Source organism: Medicago sativa, chromosome 2 (assembly GCF_051527215.1).
Source record: "Medicago sativa cultivar Bolivia chromosome 2, Bolivia_mono, whole genome shotgun sequence".
Lineage (NCBI taxonomy): Eukaryota > Viridiplantae > Streptophyta > Magnoliopsida > Fabales > Fabaceae > Medicago > Medicago sativa.
This window is the reverse complement of record NC_140750.1, coordinates 51,721,304-51,734,987: the sequence shown is the minus strand read 5'-3', so window position 1 is coordinate 51,734,987 and position 13,684 is coordinate 51,721,304. Positions and strand designations below refer to the sequence as shown.

General features: G+C 34.6%; 1 protein-coding gene across 2 annotated transcripts; it reads left to right on the top strand.

Moving 5' to 3' along the window:
• The first annotated feature begins 2,733 nt into the window (after positions 1 to 2,733).
• Positions 2,734 to 11,343, top strand: LOC146948736 (hypothetical protein At1g04090-like). Of its 2 annotated transcripts, XM_085744930.1 has the most exons (5): positions 2,736 to 2,986; positions 3,759 to 3,903; positions 8,556 to 8,648; positions 8,742 to 9,098; positions 9,895 to 11,343. In XM_085744930.1, the coding sequence occupies exons 2-5, from the start codon at positions 3,804 to 3,806 to the stop codon at positions 11,100 to 11,102; spliced, it is 1,758 nt and encodes a 585-aa protein (XP_085601056.1). In that variant the 5' UTR covers positions 2,736 to 2,986; positions 3,759 to 3,803; the 3' UTR covers positions 11,103 to 11,343. The 2 variants fall into 2 exon arrangements, with proteins under 2 accessions (XP_085601054.1, XP_085601056.1); XM_085744928.1 differs by having other exon boundaries at positions 2,734 to 2,986; positions 8,556 to 9,098.
• The last annotated feature ends 2,341 nt before the right edge of the window (positions 11,344 to 13,684 follow it).

Genomic DNA, 13,684 nt, shown 5'->3' with positions numbered 1-13,684 from the left:
AATGATGTTGAGAGTAACATCAAATGACCTTAGCCTTTGGCCCTTTAACAACCCATTTAGGAAAAACATGGAAACTTTAAGTGAATTTATTGTCTCACCGTATTTCTTTCTCGTGCGTCCTAATGAATTTTGGATTATACATTCCAAAAGCATCAAAATCGTTTTAAATACCCTCTTAAAACTCATCATTTTTTGGAATCTAAAATAGGACATGTTGGAAGGTTGAAGGGTGTAAAAAGATATTGTCAAAATGCGTAAGTCCAAATGAAAAGAATAATCAGAGTGGTGATGAAGTTTGGAATATGCCATTGAGATTTAACAATGTAGTCATTAACCGGGGATTGGAGGTTTGTATATGTTGTGAAATGTTGAGCAACTCAGTCAAAGGCACTCTACTACAACCATGAATCAAAAATTTTATTCTTTTACCATCATGAAGCAACCAAACCAGGTAGTGTTATTAATGATGTGTTAAGATTGTGATTTGAGGCCATTCCAGGTGGATGATAATATGTGATAACCAATGAAATTTTTTCCTTTCATGACTCGACTTCAGAGGAAATTAGTCCAATGATTTTCAAAATGCAAAATCTCCCAACAAAGCTTTAAATTAGAAGCTTCTTTTAACTATAAAGAGACCTGATGTCAAGGCTTCCCTTCTGCAATTTGAGCCAAAATTGGTTCCAAATCACTCTATCTAACTTTTTTTCTGTCCCTCTTCTACCATTTGATCATGTATAGCTGAATCCTTTAGTAGGCAAGTGCATCAAGTTATTTTTATCTAACCAATTCAAGAATTCTTTCATATATATGCAACCTAGTTGAAAAATGAGCACCTCCTTATGGATACCTATTATAATTTTGAAGTCTCCTATACAAGACCAAGTCAAGTTAAAGCAGTTTTGGACATTGGATAAAGATTGCCAAAGTAATCTTTTCTTGATGTAATATGTTAAAGCATAAATGACTGACATACCAAAATATCTGCCATTATCATTTAAGGTGCAGGAAATTTGTTGATCATCTATACGAATGACATTAGCTAGGTTTTCCTTAATAAGCTTAAATCTTTTTGCAGTGAATAATAGAAACAATGTGGTGCATTTGTTCAAACAACCTCTTCTACATATTTTCTCATTTTTTTTAATAAATTTATTTTATGAGTGGGTGGCTTATGACATGAGTTTCTTAAGGGTACCAACATAGGTGGAATGTCTAACTTTCTCAGTGATACTCAACCACACTATTAGTTCATTAAAAAAAAATTATATTGCATATTAAGGTTTTAATAGTATGAAGATGTATTTATATATATTATATAAAATAAAATTAGCTTTAATTTTTTTTACTCAAATATTTGTTTTCCTTTCTTGACTATATAAATTCATAAAAAAAAAACAAAAAAAAACTATTATTAATAACATTAACATTAAATATTAATGATCATTTTACAATTGTCTTTGTACAAGAGATCTCACAAACTATTACCATGTCTCCCAAAGACTTTGTCATATACAATGACTCCAACTTTGATCACATCGATCTGCGGTAGGTTCCTTCGCGACACCCGTCAAAACTTTATCCCCGAGGCACATGACAATGACACTCCTAGCCTTATCCACCATCTCGGTCTTCTCCGCTTGTGACATGGTGACCGGTAACGCACTTTCACCCTTTAAAGATTATGCACACTTTTGTTGTATCGAAAGTGCTTCCATCATGACCTTCCATAACCGAAGATCGTTACTTTCAGTGAAATTATTGATATCTCGCCTTGAACATATGATACCTGATTATCGATTTAATTTGATCCTTGCTCCATGGTGGACGTCAATTGTTGTGAATTCGTTTGAAAATAACGGCAATAAAAATTTGATGTGTGGAGCAAATTAACCAAGCAACCAATATCAATGTGGATAACAGTTATAAACATGAGCAACAACCAATAAAAGTTTAATGTGTGGAGCAAAGTAACCAAGCAACCAATATCAATGTGGATAACAGTTATAAACACGAGCAACAACGAGAGAGAAGAGAAAGAACACAAGCAAATTTGTTTACCCAGTTCGGTCCAGTACCGACCTACTTCGGGGGAGAGCTGCTCTCCGTTCCACTAAATTTTTGAGTAACTTTACAATAGATTCCAGAGGGTTACAAGAATCAGTCTTCAAACCTAATTCTACCCGAAGTCCCGAATCTCTTCCCGTGACCAAGAGACAATTCTGATAGTGTTTGTTCAAGGTGAATCAATGGTGATTCAATCTCAACCCTAGTGTTTGTTGCCAAGAGAAATCTCTACAAATCCTAGTTTTGTTGTTGGCTTCTAATCCTTGTTTTTCCTCTACTTCTCACTTTTCATCTGATACAGGATCTGTATTTATAGAAAAATATAACTCGTAAATTTGAAACGGATATCACGCTAAAGATACATTACTTTTTCTTCCTCCTTCTCTTTTTTTCCCTCCTTTAACGCAAAATATATTTGAAACAAATCTTTTATATTTTTAGCAACAATCTTCTTCATTCATCAAATTTTGAGTCAATTTCAGCACCCTCTTTTAGTTTTTTTTTGTTTGGAGAGATTTCTTCTTTTAGTTGCTTCCTGGATTTATGTTTTCAATATTTTCAGGATGTCACCACACTTGGCGATATATCCACATATTTAGGTAATCAAATTAAGCACGTTTATATGTGATGAATTAAAAGAAAGTACAAAAAAAATTAGGGAAACTGTTTTTCCTATATTCAAAAAATAAAAGGTTTATCCTATTTTTCTTAAAACTTATTCTTCCCTTTCTTTTCATCTGCAGCTTGCCCAAAGGGTTTCCTTGCATTGCTAACCTTATTAGTTGATTAAAAGTGATAAATAATTGAGAGAATTAGAGAATTTCTATTGCCTTGGAAAAAAATATACATCAGCTCATAGCAAGAGATTTGTGTTACAGGCTATATCATTGTTTTTCTGATTCTGCCCTGCACTTTTTGGGTAAATTGTTTCTTCTTTGTTTTATTTTCTATGTTGCAATCCAAAGTTTTATTTTCTATCTTTTATTTTATAAACTAAAGTAATGCATTGAGCATTACCAGATACCATTAAAAGAAAGTTAACTTCAATTCAATTAAGGTTCTTCTGATTCTTTGTTTTATTTAGTTTTTATATAAGATGATGTTGCAATTCAATTATGTTTCTTCTGTGATTTTTTTAAAAAAAATTATGATATGTAATAATTGTAAAACAATTATTAAAAAATTGTAGAGGTAATTCCATTCATCAGGTTCAGTCCTAATGTTTTTGGTGTAATGTGTGAATCAATAAAGTGATGTAATTTTAATTCATCGAATGTCCTTCTTCTTGTAATTTTGCTGGAAAATCAACAAAAAATCTTTCATAATCAAGGCTCTTTAAAAAAATATTTTTGATACAATTAATCAAAGCGAATTTTAAAAAATATCAATGTATATACCACTACCTACTAAGTATAAATAATAATTTTCGTGTCCCTAATGAAATGGCATCCTGACGGTCGCCCATCCCACCATATTCATGAGTTAGGATCCTCTCAGTTTCTTAATACAAATAAAAATCTACATGTCGAGAGAGACACAAAATAAATAATAAGTATTAGTACTAAATGAGTTCAACTATCATTAATTATTGCATAATTTTTATCAAACTTCACGACCTATCATAGTCAAGGGTAAGAACAGAAGAAAGTTGACTTGAGGTTAGGAATCTTTGTTTTTTCTGTTTTTGACAGTAACTTAGAGATCTAAGGTGGTGGAAAGAAGGGTTTGTTGAAATTATGGGCATGAATGTGAGGATTCTTTGTGTTTGTGTTGTGCTTTTCATGGCAATTGAAGCAATGGGGGTTTCTAGAGCTACCCCAATGGGTCAAATTTTAGGTACTTTTCTTCTTGTCACTATTACTTTATCTTTATATTATTTTTTTTTGGTTTGAAACAACAACAAAGTATCAATATATAAGAATAAAAAATCGAAACAACAACAACAAAAACAAAGAAATAACATCACAAAATGGGCAACCAAGTGCACAAGACAAACCAACGGATTATGCCATCAAGAACTCAACTCAAAAGATAAATTTGAATCCTTGACCTTTAACCACCAAAATACGATGAATTTGAATTCTTGGCATGTAACCATCAAAAGACGATAATTTCGCTCCTTCCAAATAATTTAAACACAAGCAATCCAAATCAAATGCATACAAAAACAAATCTATTTAAAAAACTGACTAGACCCTCCAAGCTAAATAGTATGACTAGAAGGAGAGCAAGGAAGAGCACACGAGATAACAAGCCAGTTTAAAACATAAACCCAAATATTCTCAAAAGCTCAAGTCAATATGTGAACTCGAGAGATAAGTGTGATAAAATGTAAAAAATGTGATCATACATGGGACGTGGAACCAAGCTTATATAGAAGGGATCAACGTAATTGTTTTTGTGGAATTCGACGATGCATGCGAAAGTGAGTTAGAGATCGGTACAACGACCAGGATCAACCTTGCGCGGTGTTCCTGTGTAGTAGGATTCACCTGTGACCTTCCATAAGCCTTCAAAAGGCGGTGTATTGGGATAATGGGCTCGTTGAATTGGACATTTATATGGGCAAAATTCCATCGGGAACAAGATTTTTGGTCCCGTGAGTAATTTTAAGGTTTCAGTTATGTCCCTTATAGTTTTTTCGTTCCATTTCCATCACTTAGTTTATAAATGTTAGACAACTTGCCCTTTAATGGCTTTTTCTTTCCATTTTTATCCATTAAGTTAAATTATTAGATATGTTGATCACTTAAGTAACAAACCATTGATAGTTTGGTCACTAAACCTATTGATAGGTTTCATTTCAGACATTGATCGAAAGGACCAAAATGTTTAATGCTTGTAATTTAAAGGGCAAAAGTTATGGTATTTGAAATTTAAGAGAGTAAAACGAAACAAATAAAACTTAAGGAACCAAAATGTCTAGTATTTCTAACTTTAGAAACTCAAATGAAATGAAAAAAATTAAAGGACCAAAGTAAAACCTAAAATTAACTTGCATGACAAAAACTGTAATTTATCCCAGGAAAACACATCCATTATGAAACCCAAAAACAATATTCATTAAAAATTTGTACCTTAAATTTAAAATTTATAAAAAAAGATTTGTTTGCTAACATTTTTCTCATGAGCTTATAGTTTAGTTTTAATAGTTTATATCTTATTTCTGATAAAGCTAGATCAATTAGCTTATAGATTATTATTTCTCTCAATTTCATCCTTATCATCCAGTATAGGAACACGTTTCCTACACTCTGCACCATTATATTATCCTTCAACTGTCTTCCGCATCTCACGCTAGATAGTTCGGGGACAGCTATAACAACCCTATCTATATAAGCATGACCATGGTCACGCCAAGGTATGATTCACATATTCCACAGTTTTCCACCTAAATCGGATACTAACTTAAGTGTCTGAGAGCTAACCTTTTTTTTTGCATGTACATTTCCCCTCACCAGAGAACAACCTCCATTGTGCCAGAATCTTGCATCGAGAAGCACACCATCGTGCCATCATAGTTTTATTCCACACAAGAATATTGACGCCATCTATGGGAATCAACACTTGATTCTCTCAAATTTTATCAATCTCGCTATCTTAACCTCTTTCGATTGAGATTTTGATGGCCGGTTCCCGATCAACTTGTGGTAAGAACGCCACCTTCGATCGACGTTCTCGTTTGTGAAGAAGATGATGCACAACGTTTGATCTCCATCATATTATGCCTTAGCTAGTGCATGTTCATCACCCAAACTTGTCGGTCCAACTCTAGCGTCAACCTTTAGCTTCGTCACAACATGTCCTCTAGAATTTGTCGTCTAGAGATCACCGTCAAACTCATAATCAGGCACAAATTCCACCAACTCACTTTTTTCAGCATTCACGATCATCGTTCGAAGCTCCCAACATAAACCATCTCATACTGAACATCTTCAACAACAAATTTAGGTCCTTTAACATAACTAGTAGAATGGAATTTTAGTGAACAAACACTTAATCAAAGCTCATGGTCCAATGTGTAAACCACTGCCCTGTCGCCGTCATGGCCTTTCTCATCTTCATGACTTGAACAATGGGGGGTAGAAGTCACACTCCACCACATCGTTTCCATCCAAGAAGATCTTTGTCTCCCAATATCCCTCGCAAGACGCGCCAGTCTATACTCACCACCATTAAGGTCAGTTCACAAGAAAGATCATTGACTGCACCATTCTTTAGTCTTTGGAGAAGCATCCAAAGCTGGAATCTTATAACATCACCGAAGATACTGACAAGCACATTAAATAAGTGGTCACAGTCACCTTGACACTTCTTTGAATACACTCCCTTGAACATGACCAAGGAGAGAATTCTCCATTAATGCGACCAAGGATGAAGGTTAAACCACGACATCTCATGAATCATAGTGGAGAAAGGGAGTTTGTGTGATATCATGTACAAAGATTTGTTCACAAAACTAGGACTGAAGAGAGAAAGTTTAACACCATACTCGGGTAAAAAAATTTCAACGGTTCAACGACTCAGTAGCTCGCACCAGGGGGTTCATAGAATTTCTAGTGACATTTTGAGATGAAAACTCATAGTGAACGTGCAAATTTGTATATAACTTCATCCTAGGGAGGCCCATTGTAGCAACCTTGGGGGCAGACACATCAATGATCCACCTCATGAATTGTCACAACACCAAAGACGAGGTTGTAACAATGTGTGAGGAATTAATGGGCGTCAAACATTATCAGAAGTACATCGCCTAAAAGCGACGATGACAATCATAGGAGAAAGCCATATAAATCTGGAACATCATAGATGGGCTCCTTTAAGCCAAGTTTGTTTCATAGGTAAATTATATATAGTGGTTGTAAAACGTGGTGTTAGTCAAGGAATCAAGTGGCAAATGGCCGGCGCATGTGCATCGACTACACTGACTTAAACAAGGCATGTCCCAAAGATGCATACCTTCTCCCTAAAATTAATAAGTTGGTGGACAATTCAATCAAACACACAATTAAAATGACGAGCAATGTTATATCTCTAGAGAAATAACATCAAGAATTCTTCAAGAATAAAGAATAGCCAATCACAATGCACTATTTGCCACAATTCAAGGAGGTGTGGCTGAAAAATAGGAAGTGGACAAAAAAATCATCCAATTAAAATTTGCCAACTATTTCTTGAAAAATTCTTGAAGCTATTTTTCTTGAGAAGTAGCATTTTCCTAAAATGACATATCATTTAATTATTTAAAAAAAAATTATTTATATCTTTTCCTTTTCTACCATTTTGTATGTGTGCTTAAACATTTTTTATTTGAGATTGTGTCTAAATATTTCTCATATTTTGGGCCTCTTATTAAATTAGGTTTGGCTCCACCAATGGAAGAAAAGATTTCCACACCAACGATTTGCTATATGTAATTTGGAATCAATGAATACTTAATGGTGAGAACGAATTTTTTTGGATGGTAAATTGTAGTCAATTTTTTTTTTTTTTACACAAATTTTGACATGAAATGGTTTACCAAGATTTCTGTTGTTTTTTTTTAATAAAAATAAATAAATAGATTGTTTCTTTCTCCTGTGTGGGTGGTTGTTCTCTCGGGTCCAATGTCCACCATCAATCATCAATGATATATGCTGTCAAGATACAATGTAGGAAATCTTGTGTCCAAATAATACAACTTGAATAAATTTGTTGTTAATCACGGTTTATTGATTATTTTTTCCTATTACTAAAAGCAATATTAATTCATTCAAATTGGTAGAAATTACTTGACTAAGAACAATACAAATCTCAAAGTCGTTAAAACAAAAAACGATAAAATTGTGAACAAACTCGCAATATTCAAATTTATAGCAAAAAGCAACATGCCTACACCAAGACGAAATTAAGATGTCTGAAATACCAAATTCGTCTAAGGATCTATAACATTGAAGACGCCAAAATCATTACTTAAATTTGTAATGTGCTCTAAACGAAGAAAATCTATCAATCCAAACGGAATGAACACTGCAACAAGATGAAAAATTAAACCGCCACAGCAAGAAAACGAACAACACAACCGACTCTCACTTAGACGACAAAATAAAAGACAATTCTTAGCGAGCTAATTCTATGCATCTATGAGATTTGTTTTCGGCTTCTGGAAAAGCTAGCGAGCTTCCCAATTTAATTTAGACATCAACACTCTTAGATAGCTTGGATGAGTACTGTTAGATAACCCCAGTAATATTTTCTGGGATGACAAACATAAAAGACAATGAGTTTATAAATTTTAAGGTGTCTCATAGATACTTACCCCAAATCAAATTCACATGGAAAATTATGGTTAACAAGAGTTTATAAGGAATAACACTCCTCATCTTATAAGTCGATTTTGTAATTATTTGTTAGACCTAATATATGAACTTAATAATTAACAAGAGACCTTATTCCCCTTGCATGAACACATAGTGTAATTGTCTTACCACATGTTTTTTTGTTTGCAGAGAATAAGAATGACTTCAAGAAAAAGCGATCCCGCTCTCGCCACATTCACTACACATCTAAGCTTCCTGTTTCACAACCTTCTTGGCCAGAAGGTATCATTTATGTGATTTCAATTTTCTGTCCATTTGTAATATATTCTAGTCAATGTAAGCTAACTATAGCAAGTATTAAATTGCAACATAAAGGTACCAGTTTTGCAAACACAGTCATCAATCTAGGTGAGCTGCATGTGATGCAAGCATCAACATTCAGCAAAGTTTGGGGCGCCTACGACGGTGGACCGGGCAATCGAGGCGCCTCAGTTTATGAACCAACAGGACTGACTTATGGATACTCTATGTTAGGCAGTTACAGCCAACCCAACAACAAGCCTCTTTTTGGTTATGTTCTTGTAGCAAAGGATATTTCAGGAAAGACTAATGGCACTTTAAAGCCACCTGTTGATTACTCACTAGTATTGAACACTGCATCCGCCACGGTTACTCAAGACTCTCCTTTGTATATTTGGCTACCAATAGCACCTCATGGCTACCATGCTGTATGTTGGTGATTTCCAAAATAATGGAATCACTTTAAATCAAAAGTTGTAACTCTTCATGGGAATCATTCATATACATTGGAACTTTTCGCAAAGAGATGCTTAATGAACATTTGCATTGATTCAAATGTATATGATTATAACCTTTGGCAAAAGGGTGCTTAATGAACCTTTGCATTGATTCAAGTGTATATGATTATAACCTTTGACAAAGGGATGTTTAATGAACCATAACATTGTTTCAAATCAAAGGGGTGTTTTCTCTCATATGAAGGGTCATATAATGCACTATAAATGCTTGGCATTTGGGCATTAGTTGGACACACAGCAAGAACACTACAATACACAACTTTGGATAGAATTTTGTTGCATTAACAACATAATTCTCCCTCATTCTCTTACTCTAAATCATCCATCAATTCTCTAATGCATGAGTGAATTGCTGGAACCATAAATCTGTAAAATACTGTTAGGAGATACGCTTGGTGTGGTTGTGCAATACACGTCAAGGAACTCATAGTATCCTGAAGGGGATTCGCCGGTCATTCCTTATTGCATCCAATATACAGTTATTGGTGGGGGCGAATCGAACCTAAAGGTTAGTATGGCAACCCCATACGCTTTGAGTTTACATGCATAACTATTAAACTTTTCAGGTTTCAAGTGCAGCAGCCTCTTCTCAACAATCAAGATATACAACAGTCTTTGGAATTTATGTGCACACTTCATCGTATTCATCTTCATCATCTTCTTGGTCAAGTTATTGCAGCAGACCCCCAACACAAGTTCCAACACTGTAGGCCATGTTGTCACCAAGACACAAGATAAACCTTCCACCAACAAAGTCATGTGTGTCAGATCAGACCTCACAGAGCAATGTGACTCGTCTACATTGATTTGGGTATCAAACGGCTTAAATTTCTACGACGTTAGACCAATCAATAGAGGAACTAAAGCTCCCGGTGTTCGCGTTGGTACCTTCGTTGCTCAAAATGGTGGGAATATTAACCCTCCATCAATTTCATGTTTGAAGAATATTGATTCTATTACACAAATCATGCCTAGTAAAAAACAAATTGATGCACTACTCCAAGTTAACGCTCCATTCCTATACTTACATTCCGATGAAGAATACTTACCTTCCTCGGTTAATTGGTTTTTCTCCAATGGAGCGTTACTATACAAAAAAGGTAAAGAATCAAATCCTGTTCCAATAGCACAAAATGGTGCTAACCTTCCTCAAGATCCTAGCACTGATGGTTCCTATTGGCTTGACCTACCTGCTGATAATACAAACAAAGAGAGAGTCAAGAAAGGTAATCTACAAAGTGCAGAATCTTATGTACATGTGAAACCGATGTTTGGAGGAACATTCACTGATATTGCCATGTGGGTTTTTTATCCTTTCAATGGACCTGGAAGGGCTAAAGTAGAGTTTATAGATATTAAATTAGGAAAAGCAGGTGAACATGTTGGTGATTGGGAGCATGTGACATTAAGAATAAGTAACTTCGATGGTCAATTATGGCATATCTACTTCTCTCAACACAATGCTGGTAAATGGATTGATTCATCTCAACTTGAGTTCCAAAGTGATGCTAGTAGTTTTGATTTTCCAACAAAAAGACCTATTGTTTATGCTTCTTTGCATGGCCATGCATCATATCCACATGCTGGCATTAATCTACTAGGGAAAAATGGAGTAGGTGCAAGAGATGATACTAATAAAGGTAGAAATGTTATGGATATGGGAAAATATGTATTGGTTTCTGCAGAATATTTAGGGTCTGAAGTTAAAGAGCCAGCATGGTTGAATTATTTTAGGGAGTGGGGTCCACATATTGACTTTGATCTAGATATTGAATTGCAGAATGTGGCTAAGGCGTTGCCTGGGAAGTTAAGAGATGGTTTTGAAAATATTATTAGGAGTTTACCAAAAGAAGCCTTGGGAGAGGAAGGACCAACAGGTCCAAAGGAAAAGGGTAATTGGAATGGTGATGAAGTTTGAATTTTGTAGACTTTTTTTGTTATATTGATTCTAGGTAAGTTCAAATTTGATTGAGAATAATGTTATTGGTGCAATTATTTAAGGGGTAGCAGTTTTTTTTTCCTAATTTGTAAAAATTAAATTAGATAAGCAATAATGTTAAATTCTAGTAGTACCAATAGTGTACATACCAGGTAAAAATAGCAATGACAATGTGTAACCGTTTTTGCTACCTGAAATCAAAATTGTAAGATTGTATTAAGCTCCCTAGCTTAATTCCTTTTTATTTTCCTATGATTTATTATATGTATAAAATTAAGATTTTTACTTTTACAACTGTTGGATAGTATAGCTCATACAATAAGGTGTTCAGGCAATGTTTTTTGTATATCCTATATAAAATTGTGAGATCTCCATGTTCAGCCTAGGTTAACTCACGTAGTGAATATAATACAAGGAATGAATTGGTGAGACAATAATGAATCATCGTACAATGTTTTCCTGATTCATAGTCATTATCAGCAATGCAGCAGTGAAAAAGGTTTCTCTTAATTTCTTATTTTCTTTGTTTGAGTCTTCATTTTTCCTTTTAACTTGTTTAGTGATCTATTTATTTCTGCATTGCAGTTAAGTGTAGCCTCTAATTCACTACTGATGATATCATGTATCATGTCAATGCATGTCTTTGCATGATATTTTAGCTTAAAAATATTATATTAGATTGGTCTAGTTCAACTATAACCCTCTCTTTCCTTCACCTCGAATGTCACAATGATATATTCTAAACTATAACTACTCCACTAACTACAACTCATAGGAGTGTTTTAGTAAATGATGTCAATTTTACCATTAAAATCAATTTAATTAATCATTTTCTTAAAAACCACACACAATCCTTAAAAGACAATCACAATGAGATGGAAAGAGTAGTAATGACGAGGAAAAGTGAGAGAGGAAATGAAGAGGATTTTAACTCCCAAAATGGTCTATATGTTCATGAGTTAGAATCTTTTTAATTTCTCAAAATAAATGAAACATTGTGTTGTATTTTTTTTTTTTACCATTGTTTCACGTATTATTTCTACATTTAGAGAGATTACAAAAATATACATAGTCCCCTTAAAAAAGAAAAATATACATATTGGATGACTTCCTTCGGTTTTTTTTTTTTTTTTTTGTGGTGGCTGGGGTTCGAGCCCCAAACCTTGCAAATATTTTGCATTGTCCATATCAACTGAGCTAAGCTCACGATGACGACTTCCTTCGGTCTTAAACATAAGAGAAGAATCTTTTTTTTTTGTACCAAAAAAAAATGAAACATTGTGTTGTGTTTTTTTTCCCGACCAATTTTTCACGTAATTTTTTTTTTAATATATATTTAGAGAGATTACAAAAAATATACATAGTCCCTTAAAAAAATATATATATTTGGATGACTCCCTCCAATATTAAATATAAGAGAAAAATAATTTTTAGATGGAAAATGCTAGACTTAACGAAACAATATTCGTGAATGAATTCACGAGTGAGTTGGCAAAATCATATCCTTTGGATTTTACAATTATTTGAGCACCGCTTTAAAAAAAGAAAAAAAATCAAAGCAAGACCACCCATGAATTCCGGAAAGGAACGAGTTTAATTGGCCGCGAAGGTTTTGGGATCGAGGGTGGTAGGTGGTTTGAGGAGAACATTCAGGTGAAAATAGGTAATGGCATTAACACCTATTTTTGGTCAGACTGTTGGGTGGGGGCGGTCCCGCTTAGGGAGAGGTTTAGGAGGTTGTTTGATTTATCTGTTTATAAGGTTAAGACGGTAGCAGATATGTGTTTATTAGGGTGGGGGGAAGGTGGAGATGCTTGGGGGTGGAGGCGAAGGTTGTTGGCTTGGGAGGAGGATCTCATGATTGAATGTATATCTTTGCTTTCTAATGTTACTTTGCAGGAAACTATTTCAAATGTCTGGCAGTGGTGTCCTAATGTGGTAAATGGCTATACGGTCTGTGATGTGTATCAAATGCTTATGAGGCAGGAGATGCATGATCGCGATGAGGTTACTGACGTAATTTGGCATAGAAATGCTCCTTTAAAGGTTTCAATTTGTGTGTGGCGACTACTTCGCAACAGGTGGCCTACAAAGGATAATTTGGTGCGGCGTGGTATTATTCAGTCAAACTCTCAATTGTGTGTGTCCGGATGTGGTAACAACGAAACAACAGATCACCTTGGAATTCATTGTCCGATTTTTGGTGAGTTATGACATCATGTCAAAATCTGGATTGGAGTGGAATCGGTGGATCCCCAACATATTATGGATCACTTTCACCAATTTGCTTACTCCACGGGAGGTTACAAACCCCGACGTACGTTTTTGCAGCTGATTTGGTTATGCACAGTTTATGTGTTGTGGATCGAAAGGAATAACAGACTGTTTTCTAAGAAATTAAATCCTATTATGCATCTCATGGAAAAGATCAAAATTACTTCCTTGAATTGGCTTAAAGCAAAAAAAAAGTTGTTTTTCCTTTTGGTTACCATTTGTGATGGCAGCAACCCCTTGCTTGTTTGGGCATCAGTTGACTGTCTTTATTGTAAATATTCAGGATA

Excerpts from the sequence above, each read along its gene's own strand:
- LOC146948736 (XM_085744928.1), top strand. The coding sequence starts at position 3,804 with ATGGGCATGAATGTGAGGATTCTTTGTGTTTGTGTTGTGCTTTTCATG. Across the intron at positions 3,904-8,555 it reads CCCAATGGGTCAAATTTTAG|AGAATAAGAATGACTTCAAG; the intron begins GTACTTTTCTTC and ends TTTTGTTTGCAG. Across the intron at positions 9,099-9,894 it reads TCATGGCTACCATGCTGTAT|GCCATGTTGTCACCAAGACA; the intron begins GTTGGTGATTTC and ends CCAACACTGTAG.